At 35.0% G+C, this 23971-nt stretch overlaps 1 protein-coding gene across 1 annotated transcript; it reads right to left on the reverse strand.

Annotated features, from left to right (window-relative positions):
* Window positions 1–1052: 1052 nt before the first annotated feature.
* Window positions 1053–23611, reverse strand: ANXA10 (annexin A10; the record flags this gene model as incomplete). The annotated part of the gene is made up of 12 exons (XM_083862540.1): window positions 23478–23611; window positions 16215–16296; window positions 14211–14305; window positions 10019–10132; window positions 8046–8136; window positions 7597–7676; window positions 5438–5491; window positions 5220–5313; window positions 3794–3889; window positions 3097–3155; window positions 1923–2045; window positions 1053–1121 (listed from the first exon to the last, which is right to left on the reverse strand). The coding sequence occupies exons 1-12, from the start codon at window positions 23493–23495 to the stop codon at window positions 1053–1055; spliced, it is 975 nt and encodes a 324-aa protein (XP_083718666.1). The 5' UTR covers window positions 23496–23611.
* Window positions 23612–23971: the final 360 nt, after the last annotated feature.

Raw genomic sequence — 23971 nt, forward strand, 5'->3', positions numbered from 1 at the left:
GCAGATATTTTAGTGAACATTACCACACGTTCCCTCATCCTGAGGTTGGCAGGGGGAAGTGTCACCAACAGGCTGCCCTGAACAGAGCCGGAGGATTTAAAAGCAGCACCAGGTTTTCCCCTGGGGCTCTGCCGCCTGTCCTCGTTGCTGTGGGAGCTGTGATCTCCCGTTCTGTCGCCAGCTGCTGTCTCAGATTGTTCCCAGGGTGTTACAGGGAGCGCCGCATCCCTCAGCCGCACTCAGAGGTGCGGTGTTACCCACTAGTGATAATTCCTGAATTGTGCCCATCTAGGGCATCCTGGATATGCCCCCGTCCTTTGAACGTCGATATTCAGTTAATGGTTAAAATGAGATAGGTAAAAATGGAATTCAGGGTTTAATCCTCTGAAACGTCTCTGCTTAAAGCTAAGTAGTGCTTCATCTTCCAGCATGACGCTGGATTGGATGGAGTACTTGATTCTAGATTTTACTTTTGTTTCAAGCAGAACTGGGGAAAGGCTATTAAGTAGGTGAACTAAGTAAAAGAATACAAAAGCACTTAAATGAGTGACTGATAATAGATGGGGGCAGATGCTTAGTCTGGTAGCAACTAAAACAATAATGTTCAAGAGCGTAAAATATTAGGTATAAGAAGTAGGAAAGAGAAGAAAAAAATCCTTAAAGGAAGAAATCCTCTTGCTAAAAGTTAAAAAAAAAAAGCATATTTTTTTTCTCTCCAGTGTGGAAGTGGATAAATTCTTTCAGAGGCTGTTGATAAATATTTGGGATGTTGTGACACTAAATGATAAATAAATACTTACATGGAATAATTTTACTACTTCCTCCATTAATTTACGTTAATTACAAAACCAGAAATATTAATCAGAACTAGGGAAAAGCCATGTTCCTGCCAACATTTTTTCCTGTCTCAAGAAAGATTTAGCATTACCAAGTGTACAGTACAGATTTTGCTGTTCTATTATGTAAAATAGGGATCTCTTACAGTTAGTGCATTGCATATAGTTTCAATTTCTATTTAAAATGGGTTTGCACAGCCTTCAGAGTTCATCTTCTTAATAATCTTCTGTATCACCAGCACAGATAGCAAGTAAAGCGCTCTCGTAATGCCCTGAAGCAAAATGCTGCAAGGAAAAAAAATAAAAAAAATCAACATTTCTGTGACTGTATGTTTTCTGAATTTTTCTTTCCTTGTTGTGTGACAAGGACTGGACTACTGTAAGGTTTTGTAAAACATTACACTGTTTTCATAAGGATTCTAGGCTGCAATTTTTAAAATTTCACTTGCCATGGCCTTTGGTTGCTTGGGCACCTAGAAACCTTGGAAAGGCTGGATCAAATCAGTTTATTGATAGTCAAATTCAATACCAAAATTTCACGGGCAATTTCATCAAGTTGCTGCACATCTTGCAGTTGGATTATAGTGACAAAAAGGTAGTGTCTTAGCAAGAGACATTTTTTTGTGCAATTAAACAGATTCAAAGTTTTATTTTAAGAAACAGACCAGAAGTACAAGAGGAAGAGGGGTTGTGAAGGTACTACCTAAGCACAAGGATAAAACCAGATATTTCCTTCAGTTTTGCACAGAAGTGGTACCAGCCTAGCCTTACAGATCAACACGAGATAAGATGTTATCAATTAGTGCTGTCAATTAGAAACCATTCATACAAACTCTTGTTCAGCTCACACTGTCATGCCCTATTTATATATATACACATCTTGCATTGGGGAGGGATAAAATCACAGAGAGTGAGCTGAGAATGAATTGTTTGCTTACTCAAATCAAACTGAGGCACTGAAAATGTGCTATTGTTTTCATGCCTTGCTTTTTTTGTTTGTTTTGTTTGAAATCAAATGGTTAAACAGAGTGGTACAGTGTGTGTGATAGCAGTGCTGAATATATGCAGGAGTTGGTAAAAACTTACTTTAATGTCATGGAAGAGTGATTTCCCGTATCTCTCCTTGTATCGCTGGCGTATGTTCATCAAGTCTATCTCACTCCTGGCAATGAGAATCCTAATAACTGTTTTATTGTGAAACCCAAAGTCCTAAAATGAAAAAAGAAAATGAGAGGAAAGTTGATAGTTGGACAATATGTGCTTGCCCATTTGTGTATGCTCATATAAATGTTTTATAGACAAAGACAAGATATACCCATATAGGATATATAAGTGTGTAGTGTGTAAAAGGTACACCCACAAAGGTATTCTAGATGTTAAAGGAGTCTAAGGGGTTTATCCTACAGAGTTTTCCTGTACTCAAATAATAGAACTCATTTAACTGAATAACAGGGGGTCTCCATATGCCAGTGATTATCTATGCACTGAAGCTTTTAGAAAAGGAAAATATGATGAACTTTTGTCAGTATTCTTAGGAATTCAGTTTGTGAGTAGCAGTTGTAACTGTTGTTGTGAAGTCCATTCAAACTATAATGAGACCAGTAATCTATTTCATGAAAACTGCTGCCTACTGTGAATTCTGTGAGGTTTTTAACCATATCTGTGGAATTTACACAGCTTGTGTTCAGATGTGTTTTATTTTAACTGTTTCCAAATAAATGTTCATAATGTAATTGTGTGAAGAATGGGGACATCTAGTGGCAATAAAAAGTCAAAAGAAGTTAGCACTTTCACAACAAATAAAAGAATCTGCATGAAGTCCTACGAAGAAATATGACCATTTGTTTTTATGTAATGTTGATTTATTATTTACGTTTTAGCCAAACTTATTAAATCTCTAGGAACAAAAAATTACATAGTAAGAATAATGCACATTGAGTTCTGCACAGCAGGGGGAGTTACCATGCATAGAAAAAAGTCTTCAATTAAAAAAAAAAGGCAATTAGCAAACAGGTAATTTTTTAAGGTATCTAAATACTTAAGCTTTTACTTCTACTGCTTCGGCACTTTTTCTGCTTAGTTGCTTAGGCACTACAGCTTTCAGATTTATGAGGGTACCAAGTTTTAAAACTCACAATCACACCTTAAAGATCGAAGAGACTGATTTTTAAGTACTTGTTTAAGAATAATCAAACAAACAAAGAAACAAAAAAATGGGGAAGCTTCTTTTTATGACATGTGAAGTAGAGTGACTACTTACATGAATTGCATTGTAAAGCCTGTAAGCAAAGTAGGAAGGTTTGTCACGAATGCAGAGAACTAGGAGGGAAGAGTTGCAACAGGTAAACAGATTATTATAAAATAATTTCTTTAGGCTTTGGGCTTTGGAAATATAAAGCTGGGTAGTGCTGACCCTGCCTCAGGTTAAAGTTAAGCTACCAATATTCACTAATACAACATTTATAATTTTGAAAGTTTGGTGGTGGGTGCTCGTTGCTTTTGTATCAAAGGGCCTATTAAATATCAGTGAATACACTCACATGTCCTATTTGTAGAAATATTTTTATTCTGACTCTACAAATGACAGACAAATGTACATAGAGCTCGAAACTTATTTATATACCACCAAAGTCCTGAAAACTTAGCTGGTTATTTAATATGTGTAAAATCAGTTAGAAATGCTGTTATCATTGATCACATAAAATTTATTATCAAATAAAGTAGTTACTGGTTCTACTCAATCAGAAGCTAGTGTTGCATAGATACGTTTTTAGATTTACACAATGTGGGAAAGTAGTTAAAATATTATTTTTTAATTATCTCTGAAAAATTAATTGTACAATATAGGACATTAAATGGATAAAATATCAGAAAAATAGTATTCTTTATGCAAAAGAGATAATATACTAGAATTTATTAAGAGATTTCTGCTAGTAAAAGTCAGATCTTTACATTACCTATTGCAACCAGTAATTCTTGAAAGTATCCATCATAACATTCATTAATGGCATCTACTATGTCTTGCCCAGAGATATTTTGGAACTCCTGGAAAACTTGGGGAGATGGGAAAAAAAAAAAAATCTTGTTTTATTCTAGTTCATTAGTAATGATCAACTTTTTTTTTTTTTTTTTACCCTTATTATTCGCAGTGTTTAATTCTGTTTATATTGCCCAGGTCAGGCAACCTAAATGAGTAGCCTGAAACCTAGCTTCTGGGACATTCTCCCCCTGGGTTCTTCAGCCTAGAGTATAAAATGAATATGTATGACATACCTAGCAGCATCTGTTTGTGACACCTGTAAGAACATCCTGCTGGTAAGAGAACTTCCTTGCTTGGCTTGGCTGAAACTGGCAACATTCATGGATTATGGCAAGGAGCCAGAATTTGTATGATGTGCACACTCACTGCAAGATGCAGGTATGCAGATAAGCAAATAGCTGAGGTGTGCTTCCTCCATTAGGGAAGGAGGAAAATTCTTTTTCTGCTGACTACAAAACTTCTGGAGGACTACAGTGCAGGCAGGGCCCTCAGATCTCAGGAAGAGAGCAGAGCATAGAGCAGATGTGTTAATCCTGTCATCATGAGTTGAATGAATTTGTTGATCCATGATAGCAAAGTAGTTCTAAGCTACTGTTGAGGTTGATGTAAGAAATACAGCTGGCTGTATAGTGATAAACTTGTCAGCAGGCAGACTGTTGTTCTACTGCAGGGCAGAAACTCAAACTTGTCACTGGATAAAATAGGTTTATTTTCTACAATGGAAGATTTGTGGACGAGCTCACATAAACTTCCTGCAATCTATAGCTATGTCTGATTTTCTCTTTTAAATAAAAATGGCCCTAGTGTTTCTGTGTTTATGCTCATTACTGGAGATGTGAACATTGAAGTGCTCCCATCAAAAACTTTGATAAAACTTCTGGGGAACAGCTTCAACACAGCAATGTGTTTTCACATGCAAACATTTCTTGAAAGTACTCTATCCAGATCTCCCAAGGTTTTTTCCCTCTTAAGAGTTGCTTAGGAAAAATGAATAAAATAGTTAAGAAAAATCTCCCTCATCATCCTGTTGTGTCATGTGTAGACTCAGTGCAGCTGTAACATTTGCCTTTCTTTGGTTATGCATTCTTCTCTTTGGCATCCTGAGGCCTTGTCTGTTCTGTCTACAGCTGTCAATAGTCATTGGGCAACGTTCAGTTTTGCATTAACTCCAAATTTCCATTAACATCAGTGGAAGTCTGAGAGCTCCAAGAGTTTTTCACACTTAGGTTTCAGGCTAACGTCCTGCTGCACACTGACTGTCTTGGTATGCAAAGCATGACTTTCTTAGTGAGTCACATTTTTCCTTTCCACTCAGTATTGGAACAGCTGAATTGCTGACTTACCCATCCACAGCTGCTGGTGACTCCTGTTGCACAGAATCATTTGCAGCATGTTTTTGTGTTCGCCTGTTTTCTGCTGACATGCTTCCCATAGAATCTAATGTATCAGAAAAAGGAGGAAAAAAAAAGGCAAAATATTTTAAGTAAGTCGGAAATCACTTTTCAACGTTTGTTTTCTGTTTTTTTTACTGTTTGAGAACTTCACATCTGATCATATTTACCATTGCATCCTGAGCAGCTGTAGAAGGGTCTGCATATCCTTCCATCCTTGTTCCCTGAGGGAAAAAAAGAGATAGATATTCTTCAAAAGTTAAATCCTAAACCACTGTAGGAATATAAAGTTCTTTGTACATGAAGCTATGTCAAATTTCTTGAGATAACATATATAGGCTTTTAGGTTGAATTAGTATATTGCATGGTTGAATTTGCAAATGTGGGCAAGATCTTCAAGTTGTCATGTTTTGTCTTAATTTTCTTTAACAAGAGGAATTCTGGAATGACAGACAGTCTTGTGAGAAGAAGAAGTGGGGGAAGTGGATAATAATAATAATAAAATAGGACAATAATAGGATAATAATAAAATAGGACATTTTTAGTCCTATTTTAAATGAGCTTTTACCTGACCACCACAATCCCACCACCTTTTCCTTTTTCAGAAGTATGGATGTTATATTGTTTACTCTAATATGTAACTCTCAGGGGAAAACAAGGATAGGAGTAACATTTGCCATTCACTGATTAGTTCTTATCAATATGCATATTACCAGAAGAATCTTTTCTCAATGTATTTTTCTTCCTGCACAAACCATAGGAGCAAGCTCATCAAATAATGGAAATTTTGGTTGCTTGTAATCATTGTCTAAACTTAAGATCCAAGACTAGGAAATTGTTTGGCAACTTTGATGCACAAACCCAAAAGAATACTTCTAATTTTCCCATACATTTAATATGTACTTTAATATGCTTTTCAGTTACACAAACCAAGTTAAGTTTTTTAGTAAACACACTATGATCTGAATTATATAGTCAGAAAAAGAGAAGAGTACACTACTTTTGGAATTGCTTTTATGACCATAGTCATCTTGTAAGGATACAAATCAGCCTTGTTTGCAGAATTTAAGAATCTGAAACTCATGTAATTACTGTCTTAATAATATATGCTTGAAGCAATTTAGTTTTAAATTTACAGTCGTGTTACCTTATATGTGAAAGGGAGGATTAAATTAGCTGTCAGCTTGTAGAATGACTGATTTGTAGTTCTTTTTTGTTAAAAATGTTAATGTACATGTTAATCAAATGGTGAGAATTTCGCACAGTGAAATTTCTAGTAGTAAGATAAATTATCTGAAGTGAATTATGATGGAATGACTGCATAAAATTACATACACAAGAAAACAAGGGAATAAAGACAGGGCAGTGAACAGTAAAAGAACTTTAATAATATTCTACATGAGTCAAATGCCCAGTTCCTCCGGTACCATTTGTATAATTACATTTTAAATTGTAGAAAATTATCATATTTCAACTAATACCCCCAAAAAGAAGCCTGAATTTGAAACTCTCTTAATTATGATATATTTATAGCTTTTACTTGTGAAACTTCTGTGTTTTTCACTTCAGTGAAGCCCATTGTTACTTCAGATTTGTGTAAGAAGTTTTTGCCCAGACATGCACGTATACAAAAGTACAGATACACCTTATGTATGCTGTTATCCCATGGCAGTCCTTCATTATTTGTTATTCTAGTTTACAAAAGATTTTGAAGATAATGAGCACAGTTACTACAATGAGAACAACGAGGATGGCCACTTTGTTGTATAAACTACAGACTGGTAAAACTGCAAAAGCTGGTATATAAAGGTGCTACTTCCTTTTCCTCTGTGCTAGCTTTTTGTGATTTAGCAGATGCAACAGCACAAAGAGCATTATATTTTAAGTAGTGAACCTTTAGTCCTTTATTTCTTAGTCAAATGTGCATATATCTCTATTTTCACATAATGTTTGACTGGTTTATGATATATTCTGATAATGGAAAAAACACATGCTTTTAAAAATGACAATCACATTTGTACATGCAAGTAGACCCCTTTTGAGATGAGACAGATGGAGCAAAAGGTCAGCAGTTGAATACCAATGGGGCTTTATAAAATAATCTGTTTATCTTTGCTTCCATCTGATATCCAAAAGTCTAAGTCAGGCTAGGTGAAGGAATTGAGTTTCTCTTCCTCATCAGCTTCCATCCCGTCTCTTATTTAAAAGTGCAGCCTTATTGAACTAGCTTTAATCACAGTCACCTTAAAATGTAAAACTGATCAAATACTATCAGAAGTCATTATGAATCTTTTAGAAATGTAAATTGTGGTTCTTGTTTCTACGGTACCTGAGCAAGGTTTATGAGTGTATCTCTGAAGTGACCTGAAGTCTCAGAATCGATATCTTGTTGAAGATCAGTATTATATTCTAGGTTAAACCAAAAACATGTAATATCAATCATAAATGAACATGCTCTGAATAATATAAATGAAGATTATCAAATAAAGGATAAATAGACTTATTCTATTCCAGTGTAACCTGGGCAGGTTCTATGTGGACTTGACTGGGGCTGGCACATCCGTCTGGCCCTGCTGGGGGCCCTCAGCTACTGTCCCCTCTGGCCTCCCCACCCACCGTATTGCTTCAGCCTTTTGTACAGAGTTATGGGAGAGGATGTGGAAAGGGAACCAGTCTGTACTGAGGAGTCATTTCTGTAGTTCTGTTCCTTCGTGTGTGCGGATACCTCCAGAGCACACACAGTACAGCTGCTACTCTGCACTTGGTAAAAAAGCTTACGCATTAGGTAGGCTTCTTTCATCTGGAAGATCTCCATATTTGATCTTGAGGCTAAGATGTCAATTAGACATTTTTCTTCTGTGTCTACTCCCTATATGGAAAGAAGTAAATATGAAAAAATGTTGTGTAGTAGAAACTCCAATTTTTAGAAGAAAGCAATACTGTTCTTACCAGAAGTAACAAAATGACAGCAGTTTCTTCAGAGTGTACTTTTGCATAATCAACTGTTTAAATTACTTTAATAGTAAACCCCTATATTTCAAATATATTTCTAGATCTGAATTTCAGCATGTACATTAGCAAGTGGGACATGAAGCAAAACTACTATTGACAGAAACATAATGGGAATAATTTGTGCTTTAATAAGAATTATTGCTCTCTGAAAGTAATCAGATGCAAAGACTGAGCATACATCCCTAGCACGTGTTCAGGAAATCTGAAGTAGACATGAATATAGGTATTATATTGGTCTTCTAACTTCTTATCTTCTTCCATGTCTTGTTTGTTTCTTTAATTTTGTTAAATTTTATTTTAAAAATTTATTTAGGAGTGCTACAGTCTGTAATATCTAGCATAGAACTTGGTATTAAAGGAAAGCATCATGGAGTATGTGCAGTGCTGCAAATCACTATTTTCCCACAGGGTTTGAATGAATTTTATAAACTTCAATTGACATAATATGTGGTACATACTCTGCTTTTGATATGTACATGGATAGTGTTAATGACTATTCTGCATTTGGGATAAAGGGAGAACATTAGATCCCATAGAGACACGTGGGCTGTTTTGCTGCCTTGGCCATAAGAATCCAGGCCAAGAATAGAATACGGTAAGAAAGTTAAGTTTGATCCATGTTTAGGAAAAACAAACCTTCGGCAATTTTGTCAATAATGTTAATGAAAGACACGATTCCTTTGTTAGCAATGATATTTCACAATCCTTTTAATGCCAACTATAATAGAGACATACCAGTAGTTCTAAAAATTGATTTAAGTATCTGAAGAACAAGAAAAAACTATTAACTATTTTTTTTTTTTTTGGGGGGAGGGGAGGAGTGGGGTGGGGGGTGTGTGCAGAATTCTCAAAATTGGCAAGATAAATCATCTTGCCCAAAGTCATGTAATCTGTGTCTTGTTTGTGACCACAGTCAGTAGCAAATATTCACGGAAAGAAAAGGAAAACAGTGTTGAACTCAGATATGCCTTCCTGTCTTTTAGGAGTTGGTAATTCTGGAATTTCCTGAAAAAAAATATTATTTTCAATAGCCAACAGTCAACCTGGTTTCAAAGCATATATTGAAGTCCTCTATGAATTAAGTTGTGCTTTTGGTCTCCACAATGCCCTGTGGGAATTAATTACACCCTTTAATGAACTGATATTTTAAAAAACTATTTTTGTTTGTTTCAAAATTTCAGTTGTGTTAGGATCACAGTCTCTCAGATCAAGAGAAGAAAAGGAAATATTTTATTCAAAATGGGCAATCAGTTCTGTTTCAGTGGAGTTACCAACACTTACAATTGTAAGTGTTCATGCAAAGACATATTCTGCTAAAGAGGTATTGGTCTTTAGAGAGGTGGAGCCTTAGTGCATGGAACTGGCTGTGGAAATAAATTTGGTTTATTTTGCCAGCATTTATGTATTATAATAAATACATAAATGCTTGCAAAACCAGCACATTTCCCTGTATAAATATTTTTTCATTTTCTGAGTTTACCATGGATGTTAAATGGGTTGTATTTGTTCCATGACAAGGATATTATTTATGCTGGTTTAAGCATACCAATGAATAAACTTGAAATAGCACTGTATTTCTAATGACTAGTGGACTATGTGATAGTACACTGCTCCAGTATACTAACTTTCAGTAGTTTATCAACCAATGAAATGTAAAAAAAAAAAAAAAATAAAACAACTTATGTTCAGGACTGTAATTAATGACTGCAACCCTAAGCAATTCTGACTAGGAAGATTACCTTCAAGGCATGCCAAAGCTCATGGGCATCGTAGGAGGCTGGTGGATACATCAAGCCAACCATAACTTCTTTAAAGTGATGAGAGAGATTCTCTTTTAGGTCTGTTATCAGATCCTTGAAAAGAAAAAGGAAGTGCAGAGACAGGATTATCCCTATAGTCACACTTTATTAAAGCAGCTTAGAAATTATTAGTGGCTTTCTCTGTAATTGATTAAGGATGAACTGTCAAAGATGAGTTCTGGCTAAGATTAAGTAAAAATAATATTCTTTTAAATAGTACATGCTTGTTCTACTAGTATGAGCAAGATAAAAATAGGTGCACTGGCCAGTAGGTCACAATAGACTGTTGGTTTTCAGTTTGTTAGAACAGAGAAGAAAATGCAGATGTTTAAGTGCAACTATTACTTAAAGCCTTGGAAAACTGACTATCACAGCAGAGCATCTGCAGCTTCCCTTAGCATATTCCCTGTGTGAATCTGAGAGAGATGAGCACCTTTGGAAGATGAATCTCATGAAAAACAGGTGGTTTCTTTTGATTTTTTCAGTGCTACCATGTGAATAATTCAATAAAAAATTGTCTATATTGCTCCTAGTGCATAAAAATACCAGCTTTGGATAGCTGGAAGGTTATGTGCTTCAACTCAGTTATATTTTACATTCAAACTGAATTCACTACTTTTGATAGATACTGGATTAATAATGTGGAACCCCTCCCTTTTCTTCCTGATATTTCTCTGTTCTTTCTTGCGAGATAGCTGAGTAATTGATCAGTTTTCCTCCCCATTCCTACTAGCATCCTTCAAAACACAAGTGCCAAAAGCTCGTTATCTTACTATTGATGTTTCCTGTTTCTGATTGAGGACACTTGTGCAGTCTTTTTTTTTTTTTTTTTAATATATATTTTGTGTGCAGCACTAGACACCTGTAAGATATGTTCTAGTCCGTATCTGAATTGAAGGGCATGCCAGAAACAGTTTGCATTATATAAACTGGTATGTTTCCAGAGCTGTTTTTTTCTCAGGCCTGTACTTTGATTTTGATACATTTCTGAATATAATAAATTTAATAGCTATAGTAGCAATGAAGGACAACATATACACATATTAAAAATTAAATTTATGATGAAGAAACATACATAGTCTTCAGTGAATGCACTTTAGATTCATTTGACAACCACTAAATCACACATGGAGTAGAAATTAATACATTAAGACATTTTACTTCTGACATTATGTCTGTGAGAAAACGGATTAATAATACAAATGGATACTACTTAAATATTACTCCTGCAATCAGAACTAAGGGAAGTATTGAAAAAAGAAAAGACAACTCTAAGTTGTCATTATTTTAATTTCTTAATCATCTTTGCTGTAAGAAATCCTTGAAGGCTAATTGTAAGGAGGAACCTTGAGACTTCTCTGTATGTGTGAACCATGCAGCTAATTCAGGTATTTTTTTTTAAAATATATATTTCTCTCCTTCTAATGTGTCCCATTTTCCATTTGTCTAATGAATGGGTAGAGTGGCTACCATGTTGATCAGATTGAAGTGAAATAAAGAGGGAAAAGGATTGGACCAACAGGTTTATCATAAATTGATCTGAGAAGGTTTAAACTGCTGTTGCCTTGCCACAGCTCTTCTCTGTCCTGTGGTGTTTACCACTCATAAACTGGGATTGCCAAATGGTACATTTGCTCAATGCAATAGAACCAGTAGGACAAATTACAGCCAGGGAAGTGCAATGTGTGCTAAATTATCTTCCGAAGCTCAAACTGGAGCAATTCAAGGCAAGATACATCACACACTTGGTGGGGTTTTTTGAGAAACAGCCAAGAGTGTCATAATGAGTCTTGCACTGTAAAGTCTACCCATTGCTTAATGAACTAGTTTGAATTAAAATTGTGGGTGTATTGGAGTATGTTCCATGATTTTTAGAATATTCTGTAGCCCATTGCTGGAATATGAAAACAGTTTTCTTTCTTTTCCCTCCTATTATTATTCATAGCTTTAGAGACTGAGATTCTTAAAAAGGACATTTGAAGTTTTCTTTGGCTTTTTTCTTTCTTTTAGGCCTTTAGGTCTGTGCCCACTGGCTTTATAGCACTTCATGTTGACTCATGGCTAAAAGAGGTATGAATTTAAAGGTGATGTGTTTTCATAGGGACTTATTGTTTTGTTTATATTTTTATTTTTGATTTGAAAAGAAAAGCCAATTAAATTAGTAGTGAGTAAGTCAATAATTGTTCTCTGTGAATATGAAATAACTACATTCTTGAAGGACATTTGCTGGTTCTTTATTATGATGCTGTATTATCTCTAGATCATCTTCCTGTATCAGAGAACAGAAAGATAAAAACATGATACAAAGCTTTTAAATATTTTCCCTTGTTAAAGTGGTCAAGTTGATACACTGTAGATAAAAGGTTAAAACAAACCAGCCAGCTGCTATGGATGGAGTAGAGAAGTTCTGTCCAGTGATGAAGGAGATAAATGAACACTGGGAAAGAATGGGCTTGAGTGCTTCATGTCACAGGCACCCTTGGGTAGCGTGACATACTTTTGTTTTCTATAAGTAACATTAAAACTCAGTGAGGAATATTACAAGAGTAAACACTGAACTTGTGTGGTTTGCATGTGTGATGGTAACCTAATAAACACCTCATAATATAAAAAACAGGTTTAGTAATTTAGGTGCACTGATTTCAGTCTTTGCCACAGTCTGGAAGGTGGACAGCTGTGATTCAGTTATTGTTCTTTTATGGTCTCTTTAAAATGAACTTATTCATTTAAGGCTGCATCTAAAATGTTACAATTATTGTGTGTTTCATTTTTTCTAACAGTCCAAATAAAGTCATTGATCTCCTGGAGAAGAGTAACAACACAAAATCAACCCATTACACTGATTAAATCCAGCTCTTTTTCCTCCAAATCTAGGACATTAAATGGGTGTTTGAGCTTATTCAGGGCTCAGCAGTTTTGAGGTATTTCAGTATAGAGTTGGCACAAAGATTGTTTCTAGATAACATTTTGGGTACCCAAAGAAAAAAGTAAACTGTTTTGCTGGTTAATGAACTGATGGTGTAAAAGCACCACATAATGTGGAGTTTTTGAATGAACCATTTCTAGTTAACCCTAATTAAGAGAGATGGCTCTGTGGTAACATTTGTGCAAACTCATTGTTCTCACTCTTGCTGATCGACTCAATGGCAAGCAGACACTGGCCTTCAAGGAATTTTCCTGTGAGCCCTTATTTTTACAGGCTTCAGGAAATGAAAAAAACTGGATTTTTTTAGAAGTGTTTGTCTGGCTTCTTTCAGGGGAAGGGCATGTCTAGTCAATTTAATCTAATAGTATCTCGTTTCACACTGCGCTTTTCATGACTTTAACAGGAATTTTGCAAAAGGTTTTACTAGTATTATTTTTGTCCTTATATAGCTGTAGCAACTAAGGAAAATGCAGGCATTGCAACTTTCCCATAGTTAGCTGATTAGCAACAGTAGATCTGGAAATAGAATGAGAATATCTATCTCTGTGTATATTTAACAACTTGGATAACAAAAATTTCATTGTTATATAGAGTAACAGATAAAACACATTTTTTTTAAAAAAGTAACTTTTTACGTCTTAAATTTTTTTAATACCTTCCAAATATTGTAACTTGAACATTAAGCAGGTCAGAAGAGTATTGTGCTTAGTGTATAGATGGGATTATGTGGAATGAGGTGTGAGAATGTCAGTGCTTGAGATGTGAACATTAATCATTATATGAGTAAGAAAAAAAGCCTGTAACTCTTTGTATGGTGTTTTTCTTTGGTTATGGCACTATTTTATTATTTATTCCAAAAACTTGAAAAACGTATTTCAGAACCCCCCATAAGCACATAAAGGAAAAAATAAGTCTGTTGAGAAATTTTAGGTTGGTCAATAGAAAAGAATAGACTGTAGAAGAAGGAACCTTTCCTGTCCTTTTCTAACTCTATGTATGGCAGACAATATTTCTGCTGTAGAAGTGACAGCGTGATACCATCAGAAATATCAATAGCCAACAAACAAAGTTGTGTGCCAACCTGTTGTGCCAGCCAGCTGTCTGACAGTCTTGTGGTTCCAGTGACTGACCTGAGAGAAGCGCTGACAGTTACACAGGAGACAGGAGAGAAGGAAGTAATGAAAGTACAAAGTGTTTCTGTCGTACCCTGCCGTACATGTCTCTGTACGCCTCGGCAATCATGAGCCGCTGCGAGTTGCAGCGCTGAGTTAAGATTTCAATCAACACATCTTTTTCACAACCTGGAAAGGAAACACACTGGTGTTAATTACTTACATTTGTGATTGTTCCTGTTTTGTTTAAGAACATTATACTAATTTTTTGAAAAAATTGTTCAAGAGACTAATATCCCACTACATCAGTTTTATTTGCTGTGCTTGTGTATCTTGCACTTGCTGGTGTAATACCATCAAAAAGTGAAGCAGTCTGTTATTAGCAGATGCATCATCACCTCTCACAAGCTCAGTGGATTTGAAAGCATCAATAAACAGATAGAGGCTTTCATGGATTCAGAACTAGGCCCAGTAGCAGGATTTGTAGCTGAGCCTTAGAAGTTATACTTGTGTGTTCTGTTGATATTGATTAAATTGTCATTTAAGAGTTAGGGACCTCTTTTATGGGGATGACAAATTGCTGTTAGACCATTTATTGAAAAACTCAAAGTTACAATTTAAGAGGAACTGTATAAAGTAAGTTATGAAGTTTTAAAATATAGTATTTTACTCCATTTCCAAAGGGCATTTTATTGAAGGTTACCTGTGATGGTTTGCGTGTTAGGTAGAACATACTAGTAAACTTCTATAATGAATCAGTATTAGTGCTTATGAAAAATAATATTAGTAGCATATTCAGAAAATTATTTTTGAGTTTTAAAATAGTTTTTACATCCTCAGGGTTGGGATACTGTACATAATGGTTTCTTGTTACTTTCCAGAAAATAATTATCACTAGGAATCTTTACAGCTTTCATAGTCTCTATAGTAAAAAAGTCTCTGTAGTAAAAAAGGAGAAGGATCCAGATATAGGAAATATTATAAAACATAAATATAAAATTTTATTCACTTGTGTAGTACCACTGGTATCAGTGGGACAGCAGAGGTGACTGAACATCCTCATAAGAATGAATTCCATGTGCAGGATTGAGGATCAGAGTGTCAGTGCCTGTAAAGGATATGGTGCCTTTACCTCCTCTGAAGCTGAGCTGTTTATATTTTCAATTGTCCTTTAAATTACTACTTTGTTCCATGTACTTTGATAGGAAGATTAAAATTAAGGTTAATGTACTTGTACTTAGAGTATTAAAAGAAAAATATCATCTCTATATTTTCATGTTAGCAACATTACTTTAAAAGTACTCTTTGAAGTGTAGGGAGATGCTTAAAACTTTTCATCTGTAGCCAGTTTGATCATAAAGGTACTTCAGATTCCCCTTGATGAATAATGTTTATTGTGGTTCATTTGATATTAAATCTGAGTCCTCACATTTTCATTAAGGAAATTGAAAACAGAATGCAAGATTTGGTTCTGTACAGTCTTGTGAAAAGCCCAAGGGGTATAAAAGCTCCGATACAGAAAACAGTTTTAAAGTGAGGAAAACATTTCAGATAGAAAAAAAATAGATCAATATTTTTACCCTCAGCAATACCATCAAGGTTCAATAGGAAAATACAAACATCTGAACTGAAAAAAAAATGCTTTTGTAAACAAAAGTTTTTTGGAACAAACATTGAAAGCAAAAATTGCAAAGATAATGAATTCTTTAAACTTTCTACTCCATTTGTTTTATTTCTTATGACTAATTAAGAGACTTAGCAGACCTTGGTAGCTCTTAACTGTTGAAGTTACAACTAAAATACTTTCAATTCTTGGCCCTCGCTCTAGTGATTGTAACACAGAATTCTGTTTCTCTTGTTTTCTCAGTGAAGTTTATTATCGTAAGTGTTGGTAAGGATTTTAGATTAATCTTGATCAACTCTTGGTTCCTGTAAATGCGAATGATTTATTTGGACATCATCAGTGTGTCTTATTGTGATTCTTTGAAGAATCTGCAGATAGGTGGTGACAATTTTATGAGTTTATATTTTGGCTAATGCTTTATGAGAGCTTTCTGAAAAAGAGGAAATTGGTGTTAGAATCAGTCAAGATACTCACTAATTCCCTGTAGGGCTCCTCCTAGCAACTGGGCATCCATTATAGGGTTAAAATTTGGAGCGGGAAGAATCGTTCCTTGTGTCTACAAAAGGAAAAAGCAGACTTTAATGGAGATATTTAACTTTTTTGACATGATATACATAATTCTGTTGCAAACCAACAATTATAACTTCAAATTTGCTTTGCTTCATGGGGAGCAGGATGTATAGTTCTTGATTTATGAAACAGAACTTAAACTTGCAGTTAATCATAGGAAGACAGACCATATTGGAGGAAGTTGCCTCTAGCATGAGTTAGGCCTGAATAGGAAAAAAAATAGTGAGGGTTTACATTTAAATGTAAATCCCTCTGACAACCTCTTAAAAAAATACTATTTTATATTTCAAAGTTAATCCACGGTATCCCGGAAAGTGTTAAGTACTTATTCCTCATGGTATTTCAATTTGAAAGGAATAATGAGAAAATGATGGATTAGATCCTGGTTTGTTGCTTACAAACCTGGTGATTTATTAAAGCAGTGATGTTACTGCCAAGTGTGAGATAGTTTTGAGATTGCCATGTAGAAGGCAACAATAATTTTTCTTTAATCAGTTCCTTTGTAACTGATTAAATTATTGTCAGCTCATTCTCAGTGATACTTTATGTAATGTATTTTTTCTTATTCTTTCTAAGAAATTTGTGAATAATAAACAAAACTAATTTTAATAGAATCCCAGGCCAATAAAACAGAAGAAAATAACTGAGGCTGACAGATACTTAGCTCTGTCTCCTGGCTAACTTCTTTAGTTCACCCTTCAAAAAAGACTAATAGACCAGCATGCCTGTACACAAAAAAAGTACTTATTGGTAGACTGGCATCCTTCTGCAGTTTGTTAATCATTTAAATATAAGGTTCAGCTTTCACAGCTGAACATAAAGTATGTAGGGTCTTTTTACTCATGAACCAATTGGGAAAATGCTAAGAAAAGAAGTGTTTTGGAAATAGGGAGATAAATATTGGCCATAAGAGGACACAGCAACATTTAAGCTATTTTTTTTAGAATTATAAATAATGTTGTATCGAAAATGAATTACAGATGATGATCAGGCAGCTGGTCTGTTGTGGGTTACCATATAGCTCATTACCCTGTGCAAACTAGAATTAAAAAATAGAAATACTTTGGTGTGTGGATTGGTGTTTGTACACCAGGTAGTGAGCCTGCATTTGGGACAGCAGCACTTCTGTCCTGTGGCAACAAGATGCTGTACAGCAGGTGAGAAGGAAAACCTTGCTTCTAAAGTAATGCAAAAGTACAAGAGGTTTATTTTTCTGAGAAAATGACCACTGTAATGCTCTTTGATATATTTATCTGGGGAGAAGGAAAGGTGGTATAGTTTTAAGTTGTGAGCAAGACTTAACAATAATCCCCTGTGCTGAGACACAAACTTGAATGTTGGAGCAGGTATTTTGTTTTGCAAAGACTTGTCACAATCTTGTCATACTTTGGAAACATCTGTGCTTACAATATTTTTTGCTGGAAATACCTCAAGAAATTGAGAAAATATACAGAAAAACGTTATAGTAGGAAAGCTGGGGTTTTGCTTTGAGAACCTAGGGCCTAGGGTGTAAAATTATGTTTCCTCCAAAATTATACAGGCTTGCCCTGCCTAAATGTGCCTAGGAAATATCTAGCTAGCAGCAATGTTCATCACTGCACAAACTGAGGGAGCAGAGCAGTAGAGACATTTGGTAGCTGGATGAAATTACAACAGACTGAATTTTGGTCAGGGAACAGACAACTACATGCAAATAGATTGTTCCTTTCTGTTATTTTTGGCTAGAGAACTTCTACCACCCCATTTTGAAGCAGGGCATTTTTAGGATTGATTGAACACCTGAGTGTAGTTACAAGTACTGCTATCTCATTTAATTCATTTCTACTGAAGTCAGCTGTGACTGACCCCTGTAACAGAAGAATGCTCAGTGGAGCTGAGCGGGAGCAGGGAAAAATGCAGGATGTGGCTGACCACAGCTGTTGCAAAGAAAGCTTATTTTAGCTCAACACAAAGCAAGACTGAGTTAGCCATCAACATCTGAGAGGATGAACTGGTGCTATAAATGTTTACACCTGACTTCACTAAAAAAGTGTGGCTTCCTGACTTAGCCAGATCAGCATGAGGTGAGTGGATACCTGTCTAAGCTCAACACAGAGTATAAATACTAAAAACGTAGCAAAATAATTTGGAATAAAGGGAATGGCTTGAGTTGAGTTAAACCCATAAATTCCTTCCCTGTGATGCCCAACACTGCAGCAGAGAGCATATCATGAAAGGCAGTAATGCAGATCTCATCTGTATTCCATCTGTGTTGTGTTTTCAGTATATTTTGTATTATTCTGCTAGAAAAGCCTGCATAAAATTACTTAACTTGCTATTATACATTATAGCCTCTATGGGTGAAATATATGAAAGGACCTAGTGAGAGCATACTGGACTCTGACATCAGGATGACCAGTTTTGAGTCTATGGCCATGTCTGTTTTACTTATGTAACATCTTTTGCTTCCCTAAGCTCTGGAAAGCTTGGATAATTGGAAAATTATCAGTATGATCTCATGACCTATGGTTCACTACAGGGATGAGCAGAAATTGCTCGTCATGGCAAACTTAAATCTACAGAAGTGCAAATTGTATTGTGGTTGTCTTGGTGATGTCAGAAGAAGAGTTTGAGTTTATGTTCAGTGAATATAATTTCTCTAGATAAAAAGCTCTCCAGCCCATCCACACAAGTAAAACAAATTGTGACAAAGTGACAGAAATCCTTTTTTAACTTGAGAAGAGCAGGAACATTTTTGGACTGCTTAACAGTCTTATTATGAGAACTTTGTCCTAATTAACAGATGGCATCAATGGAAGTATTTTTATTGATTTCGGGGAGCTTTTGGTTCCTGCCCTTAATGAGCAAAGGCTTGGGTAGAAGGCCTACCAACTTTCTATTCAATCTAATATTTCTATAATGTTTTTCAAATAAAGAAATTAACAGGAATTTCTCCAATAAAATTTAAAAAATAAGTAAACATTATGAAACGTCATTAGTCTCAGTAATGTGGGATTGAGTGATAAAGAAACTTGCATTATGCTCTGGATGTCAACTTGTTCTGTGAGCACTGCAGATAAAAACAACTTTTTTTTTAAAATTTATTTTATTTTTTTTTTTCCCTGATCCTTTTCTCTCTGTTTTTCTACTTACTTATAGTTAATTTCCTCTCTAATTGTTCCATCTACCTTCCAAGCCAAGGGGTCCTTTCTGAGACAACCACTGGCTAAGTAAAATTTGGTTTGTCCTGTGACTGAGTCCAAAGTTTGGATGCATTATTTGGATAATGCTAGGCCAATGGAACAAATGACCGTTGAATTTCAACTGCTGTGTTTTTTTAACTGGAAATAGAATTTGGTTCCCTCACTCCTACTGAACAGTGTTTTCACAAAACTTCAGAAGAGATTGCATTCCTTGACTGATATGATCGAAATTCGTTATAAAGTTCAAAGTTACTGCTAGGAACAGGTGGCTTGACAGATACACACAAATAGAGCCAAATTTTCTGGACAAAACAGGGGAAATGTCTGGTATAGTCACTGGAATTATGCGAAGAATTGCACAACTTAATTTTGGTATCTGGATTCTGGCATCCCTCACAACATACTCATCATTTTGCTGGAGCTCTAATTGTGAGCTTGAGATTCAACATGACAGACTTTTCTGCCTTACAAAGAAAACGCCTTCAAAAAGCATCAGAGGAAAGTAATTTCGAAGAGCAGTTTTGTGGGCTAGGTTAGACGAACTGCTGTATGTGAACATGGAAAAATGGTTTTTCCTTTGCAGCATCATAATGAAAGGGATATCTTTTTCAGAAGGAAAAAATGAAAAGTATTTTGCTTTTTTTCTTGCAAAGTGTCAAAGCACATAAAGATAAGGCAAGTAAATCTCCAGAGGTGATTCAGTGGTTTTTGACATTAGGATATTTATTTCTCTTTCTGATCACAGGATACCATCATTTCAAAACCACAGATCTGTCTCTACAGAGGTGCTCCAGGTGGGCACTTTATAGGTATCTCTCTGTGTTTGCATGTGTTCTTTTAACTCTCCTGTAAGGAACTGATTCCAAAATAAGCTGAGCAGACAGATCAGGTTTGTGTGGTGTTGGTGGAATGAATCAAAATAATGAAAGAGATTGGAAAGGGACTGAAAAATTTATAATTGTTCTGGAAAATGATACTTGGAATTTACCTTCCTTCTGTGCAAGACCAAGAAAGTAACAGCTTTTTCTGACCAAAGTCATAAGCAGTTCAACAAAAGTATCAGTAAAAGGTGAGGCTGCTCTTATCAAATTATGATGTGTAAACTTCAGGCAATTCAGTCTTGTGATGGAAAAAGCATTCTGAAGTATGAACAACCTTCTAATAATATTTGTTCAGTAAGTCATTCTGCTGATAAGAAACAATTGAAGTCAGACTCCTTAGTCTGAATATTTCCCATGGGGAATGTCTACTAAAGTAAAATGTTTTCTTTACTAGCTAACCACGTGCTATGAGCTAGCTATACTTTTGCAAAGATATCCTTTGTGTGCAACTTTATTAAATAAAAAATTCATGAGTATTTTGGTTTGCTGTGAGTTTATTGTATGTGCTACATTTAATTTCAATAATACATGATACAGTAGTGGAAGGGATACTTCTAAACATAGAAAATAATTTCTCCAAAGCCTTCAGTCTCTCTCTGTATATGTATTTCAGAGAGCTCATAGATGTCATCTTGTCTAATTTCTGGTAGTTTTACCTGTGCTACTTACTATAGGGAACCATTTTCTTGGTATGTAATCTCTGATAATGATGATGCCTTGCATTGCTGCATCTGGCAGGGCTGCTGCTGTAAACAGTTCATACATCTTGATCTTGAGGGACCCCATCCTATCTGATTGTTCACAGATAATGTATAGAATTACTGATATAGGTAGCATAAAATATAAAGAAGATAATTTTAAAGAACAAAGCACATTTTGAAAGTAATGCTTCTGATTTTTTTTTTTTTTTCATTTTTCTTATGCTTCTGAGTTAATGGTATATTCAATGTTCTTGGATTCCTTGAACAATATCTGTAAGTCCAAAGTATACTTCTAAGACTTTTTCTCAATCTAGGATTGTGTTTAAGAAGAGTAGAGAAGAAATTAATGTGACAGTGTTTTATAAGCCCTGTTTTCTTGATTGAAATTTGCTGGAGTGATTTTTCTGCTGTTTGTTGCTGAGTCTCTTCAGAGAAAACTGCCACTGCTCCATGACCAACTTTATCTTGAAATACCAGCATCATCCAGGGGAGAATGTTTACATTCAGCTCTGCCTTACATGTCCCCATTCAGTCTTGATGCCTCAGCAGGGAAGTCTGTTCCTGAGATCCAGTGATCGAGTTCATAGAAATACCCGATTTCTCTCCCTTTCCATTCCATAACACATGGAAATTGGAATAAATAGTAAAATTTATCTAACCTGATAATCCATCCCAATACTTTTCAGAGTCTGTAATCAGGTTTTCCTGTCTTTCCTGGGACTGATATGCTCCCCATTGTCTACAGTTGCTTCTCTGCTCTCTTGTTTTTGTGATGATGAAAAAACAAAGGGTTTGTTGGTGTGCCTTTTTATGTTTAGAAGACAAGGTAATAAAGAGATTCTATTAAAACCATTTATTCTGGGGTATTTTGATGTAATTCAGTGTATCAGAATTAGAAACCTGTGTCTCCTCTGCTCAAATAGTTCATTAGGCTGACTAATATGTAATGGTTACATTGTATTAAGCCTCCATACTATTGTAAACATCTGCCAAAGTTAAAATTGTCTTAGCTATTAGACTTTCTTTATAATGCTATCAAAATACTGCATTATTATGGCAAATAAAATTGCCAATTGTAATGACTTTAAAGAATTTCTTCTGTAAGTTATCTCATTAATATCAGACAACATATTATATGCAGATGCAGTGTCAATTGTTTAAATATAATTGGTTACAATAAATCAGTAGAAGAAAAGAAACTGTATTTCTTGACATCTCCAACTGAAATTGATCTACTACTTTTTTAAGGATAAATACTATTCTTACTGTCTCCCTTAAATTGTCAGGAATAGATTACATAATCATTGTAACTAAAAGAAAAAATAAAAAAGAAACAAAGAAGAAAATTTGCTTTAAGTTCTTAACTGTCTAGTAAGAGATGCAAAATCCAAAATTGCAGAAAACCAAACATAATACTAATCCTGATTCAATAGCAATCACCTTACAAAAGCAAATATATGCGATATAATTTTATCAGAAAAAATACTTTACTGGCAAGATTAGAATAATTAGCCAATTATACTTTCTATTAAAATAAGAAAGGGAAAAATATTTATCCTTTAGAAAATTCCGTATTGGTTTTTAACTTTGTTGGGAATGTGCATTGAAAAAGCCTTTGAAAGGTACGAATCATTATTCATACCAATAATAATTGAATGAAAATCCTTAGAGAACATAATGATCAGTATGCCAGGTACAGAAAGAAATTTCATATTTTGTTGTCGTGAAATAGTAACTCCAATTGTTTCCAGAATGGAAATTTAAGATTTCTCTATAAATGTTTTTTTCTCAAAGAGCACTAGTGAAGCCATTTAATATATTGTACAGCTTTTTGATGGGGAACAATCACTGATAACTCTTCCTTGTGTTGTGGCTCTTGTAGAGGTAGCATTTTTTTTAACTTTAAAATATTTTTCACACTATGAACAAACCCAAATATTTATAAATTATAAAGCTATTCAGTTACTTTATGCAGCTCCAGATGGTCTTGTCAAATTATAACCCCTCCAAAATAGTGCTAGAAATAGGTATCTTCTGGAAAATTCACATTTTTATCTTTAATACAGTTGGGTGATAGTATGTAATTTAGTTTCTTGTTGAGCAGTTAAGTGCAAGCATAGAAAACCCACCTAAAGGACCTCACAAGGAGGTTTGAGTTCTTTTATCTTGGAAGGTGTAAAATTACGAGACAGGAACTGAAAATTCTTTATATTTTAATCTTTGTTTCAGACACTTGATATATATAATAAGTAACACCAGAATGAGACCCAAATCAGAAATAAATTATCTTCGCCTAAAATTAATTTCTACCAGTGAAGAGAATTGGACCCCAACGTATGTAATGACAACTCAAGAGGAATGAAAAGTTTTGGAAGATTTCAGAGAACAAATAATTATACTCACATAGTCTCCACAATACATTTTGATACGAGTCTTCAAGTTCTGTTGCAATGGAATAGTCGCTTCCCTAGACTAAAAGTAAGTACAATTTTTATGGTTAAACCTTGTTCTGTTTAGGAGATTTGTGAGAAGCCATCCAATCAAACTGATACCAAGTACATTCGGCTCCAAAGTAACAATGAAGCAGAACGCCTCTTGGTACCTTGTGTCCTTGGGTTTAATAGATTTACTGTGTGCTTAGTCATTAACCATGCATTGAATAAGTGTGATTGAAATGTAAGTAAATAGAGTCATTAGCACGACACCCTCTGTTCTGCTGTGTTGATTTTAGGAATCAGAATTCAGCTAGCCACAGAATGAAACACTCACCTACCAAAAGTTCTTGTGTTAATGATTTACTTTTCAGATTGGATCTGGTCTAATTCCCTTTTTTTTATTCCTTGTGCTGAAATTGCTCAGCTCATCACTTGCTCTAACAGCTATTTGTAGCTGGCATG

This window comes from Zosterops lateralis (assembly GCF_965231275.1).
Source record: "Zosterops lateralis genome assembly, chromosome: 5".
Lineage (NCBI taxonomy): Eukaryota > Metazoa > Chordata > Aves > Passeriformes > Zosteropidae > Zosterops > Zosterops lateralis.